This window comes from Aspergillus versicolor (genome assembly GCF_001890125.1).
Source record: "Aspergillus versicolor CBS 583.65 unplaced genomic scaffold ASPVEscaffold_14, whole genome shotgun sequence".
Taxonomy (NCBI): domain Eukaryota; kingdom Fungi; phylum Ascomycota; class Eurotiomycetes; order Eurotiales; family Aspergillaceae; genus Aspergillus; species Aspergillus versicolor.
In genome coordinates, this window is record NW_024467537.1 from 217,615 (window position 1) to 237,061 (window position 19,447).

General features: G+C 49.9%; 11 protein-coding genes across 11 annotated transcripts; 7 read left to right on the plus strand and 4 right to left on the minus strand.

Moving 5' to 3' along the window:
- Positions 1–7: 7 nt before the first annotated feature.
- Positions 8–1,021, minus strand: ASPVEDRAFT_143021 (uncharacterized protein; the record flags this gene model as incomplete). Its single annotated transcript, XM_040807887.1, has 1 exon — positions 8–1,021. The coding sequence occupies one exon, from the start codon at positions 1,019–1,021 to the stop codon at positions 8–10; it is 1,014 nt and encodes a 337-aa protein (XP_040673587.1).
- Positions 541–2,262, minus strand: ASPVEDRAFT_375445 (uncharacterized protein). The gene has a single exon (XM_040811506.1). It carries the CDS (start codon positions 2,151–2,153, stop codon positions 972–974), a length of 1,182 nt encoding a protein of 393 aa, XP_040673588.1. The 5' UTR covers positions 2,154–2,262; the 3' UTR covers positions 541–971.
- A 227-nt stretch (positions 2,263–2,489) lies between these two features.
- Positions 2,490–4,265, plus strand: ASPVEDRAFT_89061 (uncharacterized protein; the record flags this gene model as incomplete). Its single annotated transcript, XM_040818496.1, has 2 exons — positions 2,490–3,424; positions 3,482–4,265. The coding sequence occupies 2 exons, from the start codon at positions 2,490–2,492 to the stop codon at positions 4,263–4,265; spliced, it is 1,719 nt and encodes a 572-aa protein (XP_040673589.1).
- A 275-nt stretch (positions 4,266–4,540) lies between these two features.
- On the plus strand, positions 4,541–5,387 carry ASPVEDRAFT_143009 (SDR family NAD(P)-dependent oxidoreductase; the record flags this gene model as incomplete). Its single annotated transcript, XM_040807886.1, has 2 exons — positions 4,541–4,835; positions 4,900–5,387. 2 exons carry the CDS (start codon positions 4,541–4,543, stop codon positions 5,385–5,387), a joined length of 783 nt encoding a protein of 260 aa, XP_040673590.1.
- Positions 5,220–6,929, minus strand: ASPVEDRAFT_47036 (uncharacterized protein). The gene is made up of 3 exons (XM_040813686.1): positions 6,656–6,929; positions 6,327–6,604; positions 5,220–6,277 (listed from the first exon to the last, which is right to left on the minus strand). Exons 1-3 carry the CDS (start codon positions 6,909–6,911, stop codon positions 5,399–5,401), a joined length of 1,413 nt encoding a protein of 470 aa, XP_040673591.1. The 5' UTR covers positions 6,912–6,929; the 3' UTR covers positions 5,220–5,398.
- Positions 6,930–7,448: 519 nt separating this feature from the next.
- ASPVEDRAFT_57082 (uncharacterized protein) lies at positions 7,449–9,168 on the plus strand (the record flags this gene model as incomplete). The annotated part of the gene is made up of 7 exons (XM_040815294.1): positions 7,449–7,605; positions 7,649–7,723; positions 7,772–7,829; positions 7,874–8,029; positions 8,084–8,269; positions 8,315–8,963; positions 9,013–9,168. 7 exons carry the CDS (start codon positions 7,449–7,451, stop codon positions 9,166–9,168), a joined length of 1,437 nt encoding a protein of 478 aa, XP_040673592.1.
- Positions 9,169–9,256: 88 nt separating this feature from the next.
- Positions 9,257–10,877, minus strand: ASPVEDRAFT_89065 (uncharacterized protein; the record flags this gene model as incomplete). Its single annotated transcript, XM_040818497.1, has 7 exons — positions 9,257–9,751; positions 9,805–9,923; positions 9,972–10,008; positions 10,069–10,197; positions 10,256–10,505; positions 10,561–10,652; positions 10,704–10,877. The coding sequence occupies 7 exons, from the start codon at positions 10,875–10,877 to the stop codon at positions 9,257–9,259; spliced, it is 1,296 nt and encodes a 431-aa protein (XP_040673593.1).
- A 419-nt stretch (positions 10,878–11,296) lies between these two features.
- ASPVEDRAFT_57084 (uncharacterized protein) lies at positions 11,297–13,252 on the plus strand (the record flags this gene model as incomplete). The annotated part of the gene is made up of 10 exons (XM_040815295.1): positions 11,297–11,326; positions 11,387–11,536; positions 11,584–11,756; positions 11,804–12,066; positions 12,112–12,277; positions 12,326–12,536; positions 12,580–12,646; positions 12,691–12,893; positions 12,950–12,985; positions 13,046–13,252. 10 exons carry the CDS (start codon positions 11,297–11,299, stop codon positions 13,250–13,252), a joined length of 1,506 nt encoding a protein of 501 aa, XP_040673594.1.
- Positions 13,253–14,108: 856 nt separating this feature from the next.
- ASPVEDRAFT_375782 (uncharacterized protein) lies at positions 14,109–15,571 on the plus strand. The gene is made up of 5 exons (XM_040811514.1): positions 14,109–14,355; positions 14,455–14,629; positions 14,720–15,124; positions 15,189–15,227; positions 15,275–15,571. Exons 1-5 carry the CDS (start codon positions 14,224–14,226, stop codon positions 15,532–15,534), a joined length of 1,011 nt encoding a protein of 336 aa, XP_040673595.1. The 5' UTR covers positions 14,109–14,223; the 3' UTR covers positions 15,535–15,571.
- Positions 15,255–17,388, plus strand: ASPVEDRAFT_375855 (uncharacterized protein). Its single transcript, XM_040811517.1, has one exon. The coding sequence runs from the start codon at positions 15,585–15,587 to the stop codon at positions 17,286–17,288; it is 1,704 nt and encodes a 567-aa protein (XP_040673596.1). The 5' UTR covers positions 15,255–15,584; the 3' UTR covers positions 17,289–17,388.
- A 964-nt stretch (positions 17,389–18,352) lies between these two features.
- ASPVEDRAFT_47039 (alpha/beta fold hydrolase) lies at positions 18,353–19,436 on the plus strand. The gene is made up of 3 exons (XM_040813687.1): positions 18,353–18,723; positions 18,769–19,119; positions 19,175–19,436. The coding sequence occupies exons 1-3, from the start codon at positions 18,361–18,363 to the stop codon at positions 19,349–19,351; spliced, it is 891 nt and encodes a 296-aa protein (XP_040673597.1). The 5' UTR covers positions 18,353–18,360; the 3' UTR covers positions 19,352–19,436.
- The last annotated feature ends 11 nt before the right edge of the window (positions 19,437–19,447 follow it).

Here is a 19,447-nt window from a genome sequence, read left to right on the forward strand (position 1 = left end):
CTTGATACTAGTCTCTGCGGATTCCCAACGATTTGGCATTCTCAGAGGCGCTGTGACCATGGGTATCCTGCAAATACTGCTCGAACTCGTTTGATATACCAATGACATCTTGGAGGTGGCTATACTGAAGCAATTCTCCGCGAAAGTCTGCCAGCAACATGGAGGTCCTTATGCTGTTTCGAATTTCGCGACCATTCAGCCTGAATTCGGCAAGTCCATCAATATTTTCTAGAATCTGGTCTAGCTTTGCATTCGGATTGATTTGACGCAGCCTTGTGATGAAGTTTAACCATATGAGCCGGCGACTGCTTTCGTCGAGTGTTGGGTAATGTAAGGTTAACTGGACTCGAGACTTGAACCCTTCGTCGAAGGTCCCAATTCGATTAGAAGTGAGGACTAGGATGCCGGAGTAATACTCTAACACGCGAAGAAACACAGAGACCAGAGCATTTCGCTTGAGGTCCTGCTGCGTGCGTTCCTCAAGAAACACGTCAGCCTCGTCTAGAAGAACTACACATTTCCATATCGTTCCCAGGTACAGAACCGATTCAAGATACCGCTCTACCTCCTCAGCATTTGTGCCGATATCCCCGCAAGTGACTCGGTACAGTGGCTTGCAGGTTAGCTCTGCCACTGATTCAGCGGTAAGTGTTTTTCCTGTACCAGGACCGCCATGGAGAAGGAGAATTAGCCCATTTCCTTTGCCTTCTATCACATCATTTGGGTCATTGGCAGCTGTGTGCTTGGCTACAAGTGCTTTGATCAATTCCTTTTTGGTACTCTTCAGTACCAGATGATTGAACGCTTCCTCATTCCATTGTATTTCCCGAATATCCTCTACCGACACTGATATCCATTTCTTGTCGTGAAAGCCGAATCCTGGGATAGTAGGTGGAAGGAGAAGTTGGAATATCTCATTAGGAGGGTGGCCCCGATCATGTTCGCCTTTCGAGAGGTATACCCGGCTGGATTTATCGATTGCCCCGATATGTACATGGTCGTAGGTTTTCGCATCTAGCATGTAACGAGTATGAGACTAGCGGTTGGTTGTCAGCATATATAGACCAATAGCCAGAAAATATCATTATGTGTACCGTTGCAATAGCGATAGTTGGCGAGGAAGGAGCATAGGATATGAATCGACTCTCCCGGCATTGCCAAAATCTTTGCCCTCGCTTGATCAAGCGTGCCTCCGTAGCCTTGTCAAAACGAAGTGGATGTACGGCGAGGTCGGTTATAGGCACCTCTTCCTCATCTCCGAACGTCCACTTGAGGTCAATTCGTTCAACCTCTTGAAAGAATTGACCATCGAAGGACCAGGTCACGCAAGGAAGACTCAGGACGTTACCAAACCAACCTGGCCAGTCATTCAGCAGATATGCGCGAGGATGACCTCCCCTGCTCGTCACAATTATCTCATTTGGTCTAAACAGCTTAGCGAGATGTCCTTTGGTTACGGTACCCCGCGAAAAGGACCCGTCGGCCTCCTCGTAGTCATTCGCGAATACCGTCTCCACGACTGACAGCAGACATTCCAACTGATCGTCAATTTCACCCGCAGGGTTATGGTGCTGGCGCAGATGGACGTATAAGCGATCAATTGCTGTTTTCGTTTCCCCTGTATCACTCGAGGTGGAAATACTTTGGGTCGGAATCTTTATCAGGTCCTCCATCTTATCCTGAAGATCTTCAGCAACAATAACAATTTCCTCCGAGTCAGGCTGAGCCTCATCACCGTGAGCTTCGAGCACGAAGAAATGGCGCGCGATGTTCTCATTCATCGGGTGGCGCGGTGGGCGCAGAGGTATAAACATGTCTCCAATAAAATCATGATAAGCATTACAGCTGTAGTTCTTGATCCATATGAAGCCGGCATCTTTGTGTTCCTCCATGTATTTCTCTGTATCTTCCATTGAATCCTCTCCTCGCAGGTTGCTCGCACGGCTATCCCCAAGGAAAAGGCGAGGGGCGTCATGGTAATCTGCGAGACGGGGATGATCATAGTGACTCTTCTTTAAGTTGCACATAGTACGGTGGATAAGTAGAGGTTCGTGGGGTTCGCTTGGCTCGATTGGTGTTGACGAGGACCTGGGGGCTTTGGACGGCCGACCCATCTGGGTGAAGCTCGATTTCCGTTTTGTTGGAAGCGACATCGTGAATCTTTTATTTGTGCCGTCTGGGCTAACATCGAGAAACAAGGGAAGAAGGTCAGACTGGTGTGAGATAAATTAAGTGACGCGGAGATGAGTTGTTGTCGGCGCTTAAGTTGCAGCAAAGCGCGCGGGGCTGTTGACTTGCAGCCTCGTCTCATCTCATCACCTCCGACCGAACCAGCTATGAATAAACAGCCTTGCGCATAGGCTGTACCGACCGGCTATGACGAGCGTGGAATGAGTGGACTACTGGTAAGCCTTTAGGTGTCGTTTTAATTTTGGCCCAGTGTAACGGAACCCGACTGACTTGAAATCAATCAAACCAGACTATCGAAGATGACTTTGCGAGAAGCTTTCACCGTGAACGACTATACCGTCGCAATAATATGCGCCCTTGACAAAGAACTGCGGGCAGTCCGCTACCTGCTAGACTCTGTCCACCCACAACTAGCAGTCTCAAGGCGGGACACCAACGATTATACACTGGGCACAATAGGCGCACATAACATCGTTGCGACCTGCCTACCCGCGGCCGAATACGGCACCAACGCTGCAGCTAGCGTAGCAACTCAGCTGTACATCAGTTTCCCTGCGGTGGAGTTCGCTTTACTAGTTGGGATTGCTGGGGGCGTGCCGAGTAAGGAGGACATTCGCCTTGGAGACGTGGTGGTAGGCCTCCCAAATGAAGCACGGCCTGGCGTTATCCAATACGACCTTGGGAAGGAGATGGCCAACGGTTGCTTCATTCATACTGGAACACTTCAGAGGCCTCCGCGAGTATTACTGAGCGCAATCAACGGCCTGCGATCCGACCCAGATTTCGCCGATAACCCCCTCGAGGCCTATTTAGCGACCGTGGCGCAAAGGGACCACAGCTATCGCTTTCCAGGGAGAGAGAAGGATGTCTTATTTGGGCCTGACCGGGAGAATGGTGGGCCTCAACAGGTTCAGCGGCGTGTCAGAAATCATGAATCCCCGTATATTCACTATGGCCTCATTGCGTCTGGAAACCGCGTAGTGAAGAACGCGCTTTTCCGAGATCGGCTAGCGAAGGCGCACAATATATTGTGTTTTGAGATGGAAGCGGCAGGGATACTGAACGTCATGCCCTGTCTTGTTATTAGAGGAATATGCGACTATTCAGATTGCCACAAGCATAAGTTGTGGCAAGAGTATGCAGCAGCCGCGGCGGCGGCATATGCTAAATGCCTTCTTTGTCGAGTGCGGGCCTACCAGATGCCCTGTACGAACGTAACCGCAGTCCCTTACGAGTGTGTATCCATCAATCTATTGACAGTTTTATATTGAATGCTAACATAGTGTGGTAGACCTTATCAATCCCCCATCTCGACGCCGGCAATTACTGCTGATACATCGGGCATGCTGACCGATAAACATCTTGAAATCAACGTCGTTTCATGTGATATGCATTGCCCGACAGCTGCTACGCAAGCGCTAAGGACTCGGAGAACCGCTGAAGATATATTTCATAAGGCACAGTCGTATGCCGGCCGCAGCCAATTATGGGCTCCCATCCCGGCAGACGTTACGCCTCTAATGGCAGCGTTCAAAGAATGGGCCGAGCACAGGGGGCCGGATACTTTGGTAGTCGAGCCGGAGGGCTGGCGTGCGGCCGGGCGAGCTGAATCATTTGCGTTTGAGGCGACTCGGTTCCTCAGACATCACGCCCAGCCGACAGTTTGGGCTTTTTGGCCTGAATACGAAGAGCCGCTAACAACGCAAGATATCGTCCATTGCCTCGCAGAGCAGACCCAACGTATGTCAGTACGAGAGGATCTGGCCATTCTAGTCGCCGAGAATCCCCCTCAGTATAATCTGTTGCGAATCACCGAACGCATGGATCGATGCTTTCTTGTCGTACAGGTCAAAGACCGTTCTCTGGCTACTTCGCTGCTGGAAACCCTCAATGTAGCTTTCAGACAGCGCAATCGAATTGTCAAGCTTCTTCTAATCAGCTACTGGCCCGATGTATCCGCTATTTGTCGAGGTCTTCCACGGGCCAAAGTCCAGAGATTGAGTCCTCCATTGCCTGCACACAAAATGAAAAGGCCGACCCGTCGGTGGTGGGAGATAATCCAGCCCCGTCTATAAGGACAACCTTGAGTCACGGCTTTCCAATCCTATGTTTTCAGTTTAGGCCCAACACGAGACATTTAACCAACAAGGCCGACGAATACAATTGGCTGAGCTTATGGTGGAGCTGATGCAGCTAAAGAGCACCACTGCCCCAATGCGGTAAAGGGCATCTTTTGGACCCGCGAGGAGTATCAGAGTAGAATTCGGAGGGAACATATTTGTACATAAATAGGCCAGGAGTTGACGTACTGTATTTATCTTTCTTTCTATAATCACTTCTTTCTGCTTCAATGGCGCCCGACACTCTCGATCTCAGCGGCAAAGTTGCCATTGTCACCGGCTCTGGCAAAGAGACCGGCATCGGTGCCTGCATTGCTACCACTCTGGCTCGAAACGGGGCACTTGTCGTTATCAATCATGTTTCTGATACCAGCAAAACACGAGCAGCCGGTGCTGCAGAAGCAATATGTCAATGCGGGGGAAATGCTATTGTCGTCCAAGCAGATGTGTCCACCATCGAGGGGGCAACTAAACTGGTCCACCAAACTCTTGAAGGATTCCAGGTCGACCATATTGATATTATCGGTTCGTTACTCTAGACTTATTGAAACCTGATATATTATACTGATTTACCCGTCATCTGATTCAGTCAACAACGCAGCAGGCGGCGCTCCCCACGGAACCCTCCAAGCAACACGCAACTCCATCGACGCCGTATTCGCCCCAATCGTCTATGCACCCATATTCCTACTCCAAGCTGCAATCCCCCATATGCCTCGCGGCAGCCGGGTGATAAACATAGGCTCCGAGGCATCACGGCTAGGCATGGCGCCGATTGCCATATACGGCGCCGCAAAAGCCGCGCAGGATGCGCTGACATACTCGATGGCAATGGAGGTGGGTCGCAGCCATGGTATAACTGTCAATACTGTCTCACCTGGGCCAGTGGACACGGAAGCTTTGCCGAAGGAGCAGGCCGAGAAGGTGAATGGGCTTTTGGTGCCGATGACGAGGGCGGAGGGGAGAGTTGGCACAACGGGTGATATTGCGGATGCGGTGCTGCTTCTTGTCTCGGAGAAGAGTCGCTGGATTACCGGGCAGGTTATTTCTGTTAGTGGAGGGATTACGGGGGGTTGAAGTTTGTTGTATCATGAAGTTGGTGTTGTGCAGCTTTGATTGTCGGCGTAGACCATGTCGATATCGAATATGAGAGATGATACAGCTTTCTCACTTGCAATATCCTCAATCCATATCACGTCCCGTGCAGTCGTAATTACGTCTGTTCCATCTGGGATATTCATTCTCGTGATCTGTGAAGAGATCTCCTGAACATACGTCCTTCTCGCGGGGCCATTTGACAGTAAAGCAGCAACGACGAGACACCAAAGCCGCAGTACCGGAAATAGCTGAGTCATTTTGCTCTTCGCAACGACGGAAACCAGCGTGGAAAGCTTTGATTGCAGATAATCCATCTCAGGCGCACTCAAGCCATACCTTGCTTTGACGCCAGCAAGGAGTATAAGCATCGCAAGCCGCGCCATCTCGCGAGTGGCCTGAAAGCCATTCAAGTTAAATGTATCAGCTCTAGGCATTGAAAGCAACGCATGAGTAATAGGCCCGATAAACTGGATAGGACGCATATCGTCCTCACTCTTCCAGAATCCCGGTTCTCGTGAGGAATGCTCATTAACGAAGGCCGCAACTGCAGCCATTCTCTCGAGTATTCTAACAAGACAGGACATATCCGTGTCTTCCGACGACTTCAAGTTTCTGATATCGTCAAGCAGGTTGTTGAACCTTTCACCGCATGCTGGTATCTCATTTGCACTCGTCTCTAAACTGTCCAGATTCATTGAAGCCGGGGGCATCTGCGGTGGTAAATCCCGCGCAACCGATCCAACAACATCAAACCAGCACGCAAATAGCTTCAAATTAGTATCCAAGTCGGTGATTCCACCTCGCATACTGACTATGCGAGCCAGTCCCCGGATATGGTACGCCCAACGGTCCAGAGTCCCAACATACAACTGCATCCATGTTAGCCAACCAGAAAAGATAGAAAAGAAAAGTACATACATCATGGCATATCAACCCTAAGATTGTAGTGAAAATACCCTCACTAACACAATCAACCGGGTCCGAGAGACGATGCGTGACCTCTTTAACGCACTGGCCATAATAACTCAGAGTCTCTGCACAGTGCTCGTAGCGGAAGTCTCCATCTCGTAGTCGGGCTTTCTGAAGGAACATGGCTGCATTCGCTTTACACAGGATGAAAGCACTTCGATCAGTCAGGGCCATTGTAAACCAGACTTTTCGGAATGGTCGGTAATTGTACTCGGCGTCGGCGTGCACTGGCCGATTAGATCAATGTACATTAGACTAAATGGGGAATAGATACGTACTGAAATGAATCAACTCACGGGCCCGTGGGTCAGAGTCTATACCTCCAGGCCACGGACGGGGATACGAGTCTAAACAAGGCACAGGAGGGTCTACTGGCTGCCAGACGAAGGTCACCGCAGGAGGATTTTTGGGCTTACGACGCGCTTTGCCGATGTCGCGCATGGCACGGCGGCGGACGGTGCGACGGACATCCTTATCCTGAAAGCGAGCTGGGTTTGACGCGTTAATAAAGACGAGATCTGGCTGGTCGTCCATATTAGACGTTGAGTGGGAGATGTGGAGGAAGTTGAAGCTTGACTAGCTGATGGGGCCAAATTGGCCAAATCCACTTCAGATACGAGACTGGCTTATCTCAGCCTGGTCTGCCTACTATACGAATAATAAAGAGCAATATAATCAAATTGTCTCCTCGAGTACATGTAAACACAACCACTCAGATCTCACAAGATACTACTTTGGTTTAAGCTGGTCAGGAGTGGATCAAGCGTGCTGGCCCTGTTTTGAACCGTCTTAGACTAATATCAGTGGTGTGAATATGCATCAAAATGAGGAATCAGTTGGAGTAGATGATACCATGCGCCCTAATATGAGGCGCAGATAAGCTTGTGTAAGCCCAGCTAAGCTTCATGGAAGGATAATACCTGAGTCAGTCGTGTCTGCAGAATTGGAGTAGTATATGATGCCATCCAGTCTAAGATTATGTTGCTTCACCGAACAGCAAATATACACGACAAATATAATAAATAGTGTCTACTTCTCTCCGTACTCTGAGAGATTTCAATAACAATCACAATGACAGGCTTTATAGCACGGCTTGAAGAGGCGACGCGATGGTTCCCTGCTGGGATGAGTCGCGAGGAGCGAAGCCTTGTCCGGAAGTTGGACCTGCTTGTGCTGCCTTATGCCTGTCTATCCTTCTTCGTTAAATATCTTGATGTCTCAGCACTGAGTACGTTATTCCCGAGGGTTGCGTATGTTGCTAACATCACCAGCGAATGCATATGTATCGGGAATGAAGGAAGACCTCGATCTGGGCGGGGACAGGCTGAATTATATCAACGCAGCCTGTACGTTAATAATAATACAGTGTATAAGACCAAGCTAACTATAGCCAGACGAGGTTGGATATGTTGTATTCCAAATCCCCAGCAACCTGGTCCTAATCAAATATCCGTATGCACCTCTTGACACAAGTTGGAACATACTTACAGCGACAGTGCTCAATACTATCTTCCTTTCGCCGAAATCTTCTGGGGCTTGTTTACCCTTGGAACTGCCTTTGTCAAAACCTATGAACAACTAGTCGTGATGCGGTTCTTCGTCGGATTGAGCGCGACGTCCTGCTATGTTGGACTTGTTCACGTCGTAAACTCGTATGCCTCTGACCATTTGCTGATACTACTGACTGGGATACTGACTCTTACTAGTTGGTACAGAAAGAAAGAGCTAGGCCGCCGCAACGCTCTCTTCTGGATTGCAAACCCCCTCGGCCAGATGATCGCCGGCGTCCTCCAAGCAGCCGCGTATACAAACCTCAACAACAACCACGGCCTGCAAGGCTGGCGCTGGCTATTCATCATTTGCACTGTCATCACTATCCCAGTTGCATTCCTGTACGCTACCATCTCTCCATGAATTACATCCACTAACTTCACTAGTGGCTTCTTCATATTCCCCGACATGCCAGACCGCACAAAATCCCGCTTCCTCTCCGAAGACGAGAAAGCACTCGCCAGGAAGCGTCTGGCAGAAGAAGGCTTCAAACCATCAACCGGGCTAAGCAAGACCCTATTCAAGCGCGTCCTCGGTTCCTGGCGCGCATACGCATTCGTCCTCCTGCTCGTCGTCTTCTGCCAACAAACATACTCTGAAGCAACCCCGTTCATCCTCTGGCTCAGCTCTCAGCCAGAGAAATACTCCATCTCGCTCGTCAACGACATGTCAACAATAACCCACGGCACTGCAGCAGCCGGAGCACTGATCATGAGTTTCTACTCTGACCTGCGGGGATCAAGAATCGAACCAATCGTTCTATCGGGGGTACTTTGCATATTCGCGAATCTCGTACTTGCGATCTGGAATATCCCAGACGGACTCAAGTTCTTTGCATATATCTCTGTTGGATGGTCGTATGGTACCATTCCGGTTCTGATATCGTGGACAGCAGAGGGTTTGGCAAATGATCTCGAGGTAAGGGCTATTGCGCTGGCCAGTTATAATACCATCTCTGAGATTTGTGGACTGGTTGTGCCTCTGATTGCGTGGCCTGTTTCGAAGGCACCCGGGTTTAGGGGTGGGTTTATTTGGGTACGTTATCCTCGTATAATTTTGGTTTGATGCTAACTTGCTTGCGTAGGCGACTGTACTCAGTGTACTTTATCTACTCAATGTTGCTTTTATCCAGGTTAAGCTTCGGAGGGATGAGAAGAAGGCAACTATGGAGGAACAGGTTGCCAGGGAAGAGTCGGACTCAGAGGCAGTGGTTATACAGCAGGGGCCTCCAAAGCTATAATAGTTATGACTCGTTTATTGCTGAAGGATATCTTTAGCTGTTGAGATAGCAAACAAATGCCATCTCATATCTATCACTCTATACCCTTCTAAAGTCTACTCTTTGTCTCCAACTGCTTGACCACCTCCCCAAACGCAGCCTCAACATCATGCTCAGACAACCACTCTGTATCCGTCCTATTCCTCAACCGCGATATCAACCTCTCATTCTCTTCCCCCGCGGTGGCCGGCTTGGTACCCTGGCTGTTATTCAGCTGACCATGCACAATCTTCAGTAGCCTGTCTGTATGCGGTTGTCTTGTTCTAGCATATAAATCCAACGCCTTCCCAATACTCCCAATATCCAAAGATCCCTGCGAACGAGACCCAAATACATGCCTAAAAGCAAGGCCTAAAGCAAGCGCATCATCCAGTGCCAACGATCCACCAGCCGCAAACGCACCCCCATGGGCATGTGCCGCGTCTCCAACGAGTGTAACTCTAGATCCAAAGACCCAAGTTGGGATTGCGTCCCCGGCGAAATTCGGGTACAGGTTTGTATACGGCGTTGCTTCGGTTAGGGCTTTGATTAGGGGGTTCCAGTTCTGTTGTTGTTAGCAGGCTGCGTCACCGGAGATATGATTTTGGCAAAGAATACTTTGTATCTTTCTCGTAGGAATTTGACGTCTCCTTTCTGACCCCAGGCGATGCTACTTTCGATTTCCTCTGCGGGTCGAGGATCGCTGTATGCGCCGACGGTCGTGTATTGGCCCTTTCCTGGGGAGCGTCAGTGTCTGTCAAGCATATTGAATAGGATATATGTACCAAGACGAGATGCGAAGAAGTTATCCTCCGGTCCCCACTAAACCAACGTCAGTGTATCTCCCAAGTATTCAGTTACTGAGATTTAACTGGAACTCACCCAATGCAATGAATCGTCCGGTAAATTAGGGATCTTCTCAGCCACCAAGGACGCATCAAAGGTCGATCTCATAAAGACTTTCCCTGTAAATCGGAGTTTATAGTCTGGTATGAATGACTGTCGGACTTTCTTCACTCTAATCAGCATTTGCCCTGGCTTTCCCATCAATATCAATATGGAGACGAACCGATTTCAACCCATCAGCTCCAATCAGTATATCTCCATGCGCAGTAGTCCCATCTTCGAAATATAGCGATACACCCTGTTCATGCACCTCCGCGCGCAGGAGCTTCTTGCCCAGGTGAATAGACTCCCGCGGGACATGCTCCAGCAGGGCAGCATGCAGATGTCCACGATGAAAACGAGTCGTGTGGTGACGAGGATCAGGGACATCTTTGTGCGTATCTACCGAAACGACCTGGTTTGTTTTCCAGTGTCTTCGCAGGCAATCAGCATATCGCACTATAAGGTTAAAGGTGGAAGTGCACGAACCGAAAGATCTGGGGAATCCCACTCGGCCCTCTAAAGCCGACTTCATCGCTGAGTGCATTAAGTACATCGAGTTTCTCTAGAGTACGCATGCCCTATACCGCAATTCATTAGACGGTGTGACGTTTGGGACGGGGATGTCGTACATTGGGACTAAGCGCAATACTGGCTCCGATTTCCAACAGCTCTGGAGCCTGTTCATAAAGCTGGATATCAAGGTTAGGAATTGCAGTTACGCGCGACAGAGAAATCGCAGTTGCAAGACCTCCTATACCTGCTCCAGCAATCAGAACTCGGACGGTGTCAGTGCTGGCGGCCATTGTTGCAGACCATGTAATTTCACAACCGCAATAACGATAAAAAAAGAGAAGAGGGGAAGCTGCTTATCAAGATCAATACCCTAGTTAGTCTCCTGTCAAGTCTAGTTGGAGTAGTTATCGCAAACAAGCACGTCAGCAGTGCATCCGTGACGCGAGCGCCACGATTGCGAATCCACGCGTGCTTTAGGCGCCGCTTTGCGCATTGTGCAGCCAATACCTCTATCTGGAGTCTTCTCCATCAAGAAACATATGTCGGAGAGTGTCCGGGTAGCTCCATCTGTCAAGGTGACAGCTGGAGACACCATGGCGCAATAGCTGCCGTTTGTATTTAGGGTATGGCCGCCCATACCGAGATGGACCGATGAAGATTTGGAGATTTCAGGCTCTTCTTGACATTACCTACTCAGTCAGCTGCTGCCATGTCTGCGAAAGTCAAATCCGGCGCTGAAGCGACCATAGAGTCTGATGGCAGTGATGATCTCAACATCGGGCTTAAAGTCCCTGCACAGTTCGCAGATGAAAGTTTCAAGCTTTTTTCCAAGATCCAAGTCTCAGATCCAACACCGGAAGAGGCGTCAGCAATTCGAAATAAATGCTTGTGGCGGATTATCCCGTTTCTGTGTGTTGGATACCATCTGATGTATGTGGATAAGCAAACAGTATGTAATGCGTCTTGACAGAATGGCCCGATAATAACAATCAGCAGCTAGGAAGCTCTGCAATTCTGGGAATTATGGACGACGCGCATTTAAACTCCAATCAATACAACTGGCTGTCTTCCATCTTCTACTTCGGATATCTCCTGGCAGAGTGGCCGCAGAACTGGGCACTGCAGAGGTTCCCTGTTGGAAAATGGCTTGCGGGGAATTTAATCATATGGTACGCATTTCGATCTAGTAACGAGGACGTACATTGACAACAGTTAGGGGATTTATTATTCTACTCCACGCGCCGTGCAACAGTTTCGCCTCCCTCTTCGTGGTCCGGTTCTTCCTAGGGCTGGCGGAGGCTTGTATCGTCCCTGCGTTTCTCCTCATAATGTCCATGTTCTTCACGTACAGCGAACAATCCGTCATCATGCCAATCATGTGGTCCATTGGAAATGCAAGTCCGATTACCTCGGGGTTGTTATCATACGGGGTGCTCTGGATCGACACAGGCAATTTTGCACCGTGGAAGTGGTTCATGGGTTAGTCTCAATGCCTTGGCCATTTCTGTTTCTAACATATCTTAGTTATAACCAGTCTTCTTACGGTAATCTTCGGCGTCGTCGTCTGGTTCTTCTTCCCAGATAGCCCGGTCAACGCCAAATTCCTAACCCACGAAGAGCGCGCCCAGGCGATTCTACGAATTAAGGAGAACCATTCAGGCATCGAGCAGAAGACATTCAAGAGATACCAGTTCGTCCACCAACATTTAAACTCTGGTTATATTCTAAACAGTAACAGATTCATTGAAGCACTTCAAGACCCCAAAACATGGCTCTTCTTCCTACACGCATGGTCGCAGGAAATGGCCAACGGATTGACGAACCAGTATTCCCTGATCATTAATTCCTTCGGGTTTACTGTGCTCCAGACGACGCTGCTAGGAATGGTTTCCGGGGTCGTTTCATTCTTTTCGCTAGGAACTGCGGCGATCGTTCTATACCACACCAAGGTATGTCTCATCCTTGTCTATTGGTATTCTGCTAACGAAGTAGAACTGCCGCGCGTGGATCTCGCTCGTTGCCTATATTCCAGCTGTACTTTCTAGCATTCTTTTACTGGGTATGTTTCATCTCTAAGTTCAGTACGCAAATCTAACAGGACAGCCCTCCCCTGGTCCAACCGCTGGGGACTGATATCAGCAACCTGGATCCGTTCGACAGCCGGTATCCCATACGCAGTGGTTATGGTCTGGGCCGCAAATGCATCAGCCGGACATACCAAGAAGACAACAGTGATTGCCCTGTATCATGTTGGGTATGGCCTGGGAAATATTATCTCACCACAGCTGTTCAGGCCGGAGTGGAAGGTAAACTTTCTTCTACTAAAGTACCCCATATACTTACTATGTACTGATTGATGCAGCCCCGGTATAAACCAACATGGATAATAATCCTGGTCGTAAGTCCTACTTTAGACCATACATTTCAAGATGGAAATGAACTAACCTCGCTAACCTAGATCGCCGCAATCCTGCCCTCAATAATAATCATAGCCCTGCGAATCCACCTAAGTCGCGAGAACAAACGTCGTGACGCACTCCAGGCTGCAGATCAAGTGGTTACAAACGGTGTTGTCGAAACGACGGATTCAGACGGAACGCAGGTCGCCCAGGTTGTGGATAATAGTCAGATGGATTTGACTGATAAAGAGAATTTGACCTTGTGAGTGTTAACTTGATTTATATCGCTCTTTTGCTAATTTGGATCTTAGTCGATATGTACTTTGAGGGTGGATATCTTGGAGTCTAGGCTACTAGAAAGAGGCAACTGCAGAAGTTCTTCTGAGGCTGCCGAACGCCATTTGTATGCAGTATAAGTAAACAGTAATACAGCACAAGATAGGTTGTGAGGGAATATGAAGAATTAGTGAGTTGAAGGCTTGTCTTACAGAAGTAAACATTTGAACAGCAATTTCGATATCGCGCAGGAGCGAGTTCACATGACCCAGCTGGACGGCCTCACTTTGCCCCGTTGTGTTACCTCTTCCTCTCCAACAGTTCACCTTCAATCAGCAGGATGGATTACAAACACGCTTTCCAGTCTTGGTGAATTTGGCATCCAGGGCCTGCGACGGCCTGTAGCTGACCCTAGCAACATCAGTCTTGTCGTTTTACTGATTGGGTGAAGACGGTCTCAAGAGGCTGGGTAAGTGAGTTGTGGCCGGCGAGGGTCAATTGCTCTTACAGCTCCCAACAGAGGCCAGAGCACCCTTCAAGAACCTACGAGGCTGCGTTCGCCAGCAGATATGCCAGACATCTGTGTTCTCTGGCTTCAGGGGGTTGGCTTTCTGTCCACTGTCCTGCTTCAACGCTTTGTTTTGGTTTGGTTTGTTTTTTGTTTTTTTGTTTTTTTTGGGAGACTGAATTTTGAGACAAGGGAAATGAATGGCATTCAACGACGCCCACATCGCGCCGGCCCGCCACGTCAGACGAGATCGGTTGCAGTCGACAGGGGTCCAGGTGAACTATTGATGACCAGTGGCGAGCTGAACAGGGTCGGTCACAGTCCGAGCGAGCTGAACGAGGCTGATCATTTCAAAACACACCGCGCACGAGCTCTTGCCTTCTCCTGTCTCTTTCCTCTGCAGCACGAACTCGAACTCGATGTGCACCACAGCATGGAGCGAAAAGGTTCGCCATGGATATCTTCAATAGAACAAACACCACCAAGCTCAGTCCCCGATCATCCAACAATGAGTTCGACGGCTCCAACTTCAGCAACAACCTCTTTTCCGACCTGGCGCCGCTGCTGACGCTTTTCGGAGAGCAGGTAACAAAACAATTTCTTTCCCAGGCAGTACGTAGGACTTTCTTTGCGCCGGTTGATGCTCATGTCCCCCGCCAGTGGTAACGGAGTAACGCCTCACAGATGGGATTTGCAGATGACATTCTTTTGGCGATGGCCCCCCTGGGGATTCTGACGTGCGTCGTCAGTGCAATTCGAGTCGGCGGTCGGAAATGGCTCAAGGCACTTGTCGGTCGAGCTCGAGAGAGCAGAGCCACTGCAGAGATGGAAATAATGTCGAGCACCAGTGACGCTGTCTGTGAGTTATGGAGCGGGGCGGAGATAGGTGAGAAAACGGAGCCCTAAGTACTCTTTCGCCCTCGTCCTCAAAGTACTGACGAACCCCTAGTGCGAGAACGGGGGAGACCGAAGACAAAGGAGTTCGTCTACCAGCCAGTGAACAGGAACACCGGATCAACCGATCTGCTCAACTCGAAGATTGTATACGACCTCAAGACAGCCTGCGAGGAAAGGATCTTAAAGATCTCACAGCCCCAGTATCAAGCCCCGGAACCAGCAGAAGAGATCAAGCGTGCTGTTGAAAGTGCGACCAGGTTGATGAAGCAGGCACCAAACCTCACATTGAATGTCACGAAGGCAATAACGTCTCCTGGTACCACATGGGCTTTTGCCGCGCTGGGGGTCATAATCCAGCTGGGCGTCATTGTGATTGCCTCGTTGGTTACCTATCATTGGCACCTGGCCGAAAATGGATTTTCTAGGGTCCGATATGGCTTTCCACTGTTTCTCATCGGTAGGGTGCCCTCAATTGTATAGCGCCAGCATGTTTTGTATATTATTTACTGACCATTTCCCAGGCTCAAGCCTTCAGTGTGCGGGTGTCTTCCTATGTTCCTGTATGTTACATTCTCATTTCTCCGGATAACTTCTAATTACTCTGCAGATATCATAGAAGCCATCACAGAAGAAATCAACTTTGAGCTTGTCGAGGGCAAGCCTGACACGAAAGTGGTTCGTGTGCAATGTGCCTGCACCGTGGGCGATCAACGCTTTGGATCATACGCGATCATGAACGAGGAAGGAAACACAACAATCCGCACTTCTAGGATAATGGATGGTGGTGACTTCAGCTTTCTGTCGATTATTGCAACGTGTTCGTCGCTCGGGGGTTATATATTGCAGTTCGTGGGCTGTAAGTTATAGAATCTTGATCTACATGAAGCGCAGGGCTGACATGGCCACTAGTGAGAGCAATGCACTGGAGCGTCGCCATCACAGTCCTTGGAGCGACCTTGATTATGGCTTGTGTCAGAGCATATGTTCGCCGTGGCTTAGCTGCGAATCCGCAGGTAGAGACGCTCCACGAAGGACACGAGCTCTCCTGGGTGGCGCTGGATGCGCTTGGTCTTTCCTCGTTTGAACTTGGTAGCTATACGGCTGTCGACGAGACTCGGGCTCCTGAAGAACGCTCGAGCCAGCGGTGTGCTACCGAGACTGATCCCGAGAGTGCTGCGATGACATCGTCCCTCGCTCGGAAGGTGGTAGAGGTGCGCAAGCAAATGAGGCAACTTGTTCCCTGGCAAGACGAGTATACCACGCTTTCCCATCAGCTAGCAGATGCTATAACCACAACACTACAATGGGTTATGGCCGATCTGAGGTATTTTGACTTTGAGGAAGAAAAGCTGGTGGCTTCAGTCGTAGCCTTTGAGAGAAGCACTGGAGGTAAGTTTTCGTCCAAAGTATTCACCGCGGAAGAGTACGATGAGAAAAGGGAGGAAAGAGAGAAATCAAAGGGTCTCCGGAAAGAAGGAAAGCAAAGCTTCCGTTTGAACCTTGGACGTCGTCGCCGTCGTCGCCGTCGTCGCCGACGCCGTCCTCGGCGAATGGAAAGACCAGGCGCTGGGAGAGCAACTCATCACTGGCGCAGGACCAGCAACTCGCGCTCGCCGTCTGCGACCTCTGCGAAAGGGAACACCACTTCCCCCCGTCACCCGGTGACCCGCCAGAATGCAGAAGCAGATGCTAAGCCTCTGGAAAGAGGTAACTGGTTTTGGGAGAACCGGGACGTGATCGAAGAGGCTGCTTCCGACAGTGACCTCAACACCCCACCTGGATTTTCATTCTACAACTTTCAGGAGTCTGACGAAGTCTTTGGCGCCAGTTTCACCTGGCAGTCTGAAGCGATGCTGAGCGGTCCGAGCGTTGGCAATCGCCGGACAGGAGCAAAATACAGTTTCCTGGCCCGGTGCATCTTCCAGAATGATCATGAAGAGGACGAGGATGCCGATTCCGAGAGTCGGTTCCCAGGGCCGCAAAAAAGCAACCAGGGCGACCCCGAAAAACAAGCCTGGACAACTGATGTCGGGTCTCTCGCTGCATTGTTGTCTTTATGGATGCTTACTATGGAGGCAAAGCTTGGACCTGCTTCTCACCTCCATGCTTCCACTCGGCTCCTTGGCTGTGGATGGCAGGTCCCTGTTCCAGCGGACTCAAAGGATAAGGGAATTTTACAATGGATAGGGTCCATCCACTCAGGTAGCTCTGGAGCAGGAGACGATAAAGGCCTGGGGGTTGAGGGTATGACTGGTGGATCTGATGACCACAGCGGGGAGGAGTCCGGGGACACGGGAAAGAAGACTGATAGATCAGATTTCTCCGCGCCAGACGAAGATTCCAGCCTCGGAGAAAGTGGTGCCGATGAATATGGAAGTCTGAGTGTGCATCACCATTCAGTACTATCCAAAGACCCAATACCGGAATATGTTCGCCCCTACGAAAAGACAGATTTCTATAGCGTGTGGATCGAGAGGAAGACACCAGCACTCACACTTCCCAACTTTGCGTCGTATATGCGAGAATCCCGGGGTCACACCTTTGGGACTTGTTTTTCCTCTCACTCCAGGTTTGGGCCGACATCCCTTGATCAACAGGCTTATGGTAACGTTTTGTTTTAACCATAGGAAGCTCAGGCGCGAGGCATTGCAGGAAAGAAACGCAGAGCAAGGCAATGAGGAAACCCCCGGAACTGCTGCCCGAAAGTCTGGACTGCATTCATACATGTGGCCAGAGGATGGGAGAGTAGCCGAAGACGGCGACTCACCAGACCCGTTAGACGAGGAAAAGGCAATCAACACTCATACTCCACTTCCTCGCCTATGCGCACAAGAGATCTTCAGTGCATTTATGCTACAGCTAGTTGCCACGATGTCGAAGGTAAAAGGGGAAGCGAGACGCCGCACTCCTCTGCGCGGGGACCACGCAGGTACGCTTCGTTGGCATCACGGCGGCCTCTCAAGGCTGGCTGGCATAGTGCGTGATTCCGGGCTGGCCACCGACGAGGAAGAGGCGTACATGCTGATTGTCCCTGCTTTTCACGCCCATGGGCTGCTGCCGACTAGGCCTCCGGGAGACAGCGAGCTGACTTATTCTGTTTCGTCTGGCCCCAGTTATACCTTCCCCAGTAGTTATTATTACAGCAATTATAGCTCGCCATCCTCGAGTCGAAGGACCAGGTTGACCAGGAGGAGCAGGGGGAGCAGGGGGGTGTTCGTTTAGTACCCGGCCAGGCAGTTGAACTTAGTGGAGTGTGGGTTCTGGATTTCCATGAGGAAACTATATTCGGCGTCGGTTTTTAGCAGTAGGTTAAGATAATATGATGTTTGCTGGAGCATTAAATAGGCCTTATATAGCTGTATTTAATATGGAATTACAATCTTTTCTATGTTGATCTTGTGCAGAGTTTTCCACACCTACGATATATATATATATATCCGGATCATTCGGATCGTCCGCCCAGAGACAACCGAAATGCCACCAGAACCAAAACAATGAAATGCACCCTACAGTTCCAAATAGCTTCATGGTCATAGGTCGCTTAGACTGCTGCTGTAAGAGAATCGCCACTCGTAACCAACAACGGAAACGAGCCCCGCAGTCAACCCTGGTAGAGACATCATGACCATCTTGATAACGTCTCACCTTGACTACACTTTAACAACCATCTCTTTTAATATTACCAGCGTAATAATGCCCAACACCGAGACCATCCGCGTTCCTCACCTTGGGGGCATTGATGTCGCGTATCAGATGCCCCGGGCGTACGACAGTGCTAAACCGACAGTAGTGCTTGTCAATTCCTTCATCACCGGTTCCGAACTGTTCCGCCCGCAGTATAATGACAAGAGGCTAACAGATAGCATGAATCTTCTGTCGATTGAGCCCCTGGGTCATGGCGAGACGCGGACATCCCGCGAATTCTGGACTTACTGGGACAGTGTTGAGATGAACTTCCAAGTCCTCGACACACTTGGTATTGATAAGACATTCATACTAGGGACTAGTCAGGGGGGCTGGATTGCGGTGATGATGGCCCTGCTGCGGCCAGATAAGGTAACCTGGTCTTTATTATACGATTCTCGCTAATATGATGGGTAGATCCAGGGAGTAATCCTACTTGCAACGTCACTGGACTCCGAATCTGATAGATCCCGCCAGCTGGGATGCTGGGATGGCCCTGGTGTCGTTGGCCCTTTTACAAAACAGTGGGAAGCTGATCAACCAACCGAAGACTTCCGATTATCCGATGGCTTCTGCGATATGCTCCTCAGAGCCAGTTTCGGTAATCACATGGCCGCAGAGCATGATTTCTGGAGTGCCGTGATCAAGATGCATTACCAAGGCGACGACGGCCGTCGTCGGATTCGCATGGCTACAGCTAATTTACTTGAAAGGGAGAGCCTGCATGCGAGACTGTCGGATATTCGGTGCCCTGTCCTCTGGATACAGGTATGGCCAGATCGGACACCAGAAATAGCAAACTGGGTGACTAACGAGTGTATAGGGAACCGAGGATACCATTTATACTCTTGCAAACGCAGCCGAAGAAATTTCCTTATTCACTCGGTCGCCAGATGCTCGCCTGGTGGTTGTGGATGGCGGTACACACTTCCTCAACGGTACTCATCCTGAGGCTGTAGGCAGAGATGTGCTGGAGTTTGTAAACACGTTTAATCACTGACTGGAGTATATATTATGGAAGGCACTGGAGTCAGTCGGAATCAAAAAAATACGATCAGTTGTTAAGAATGTAACTAATGCTTAAGTTATGAAGTCA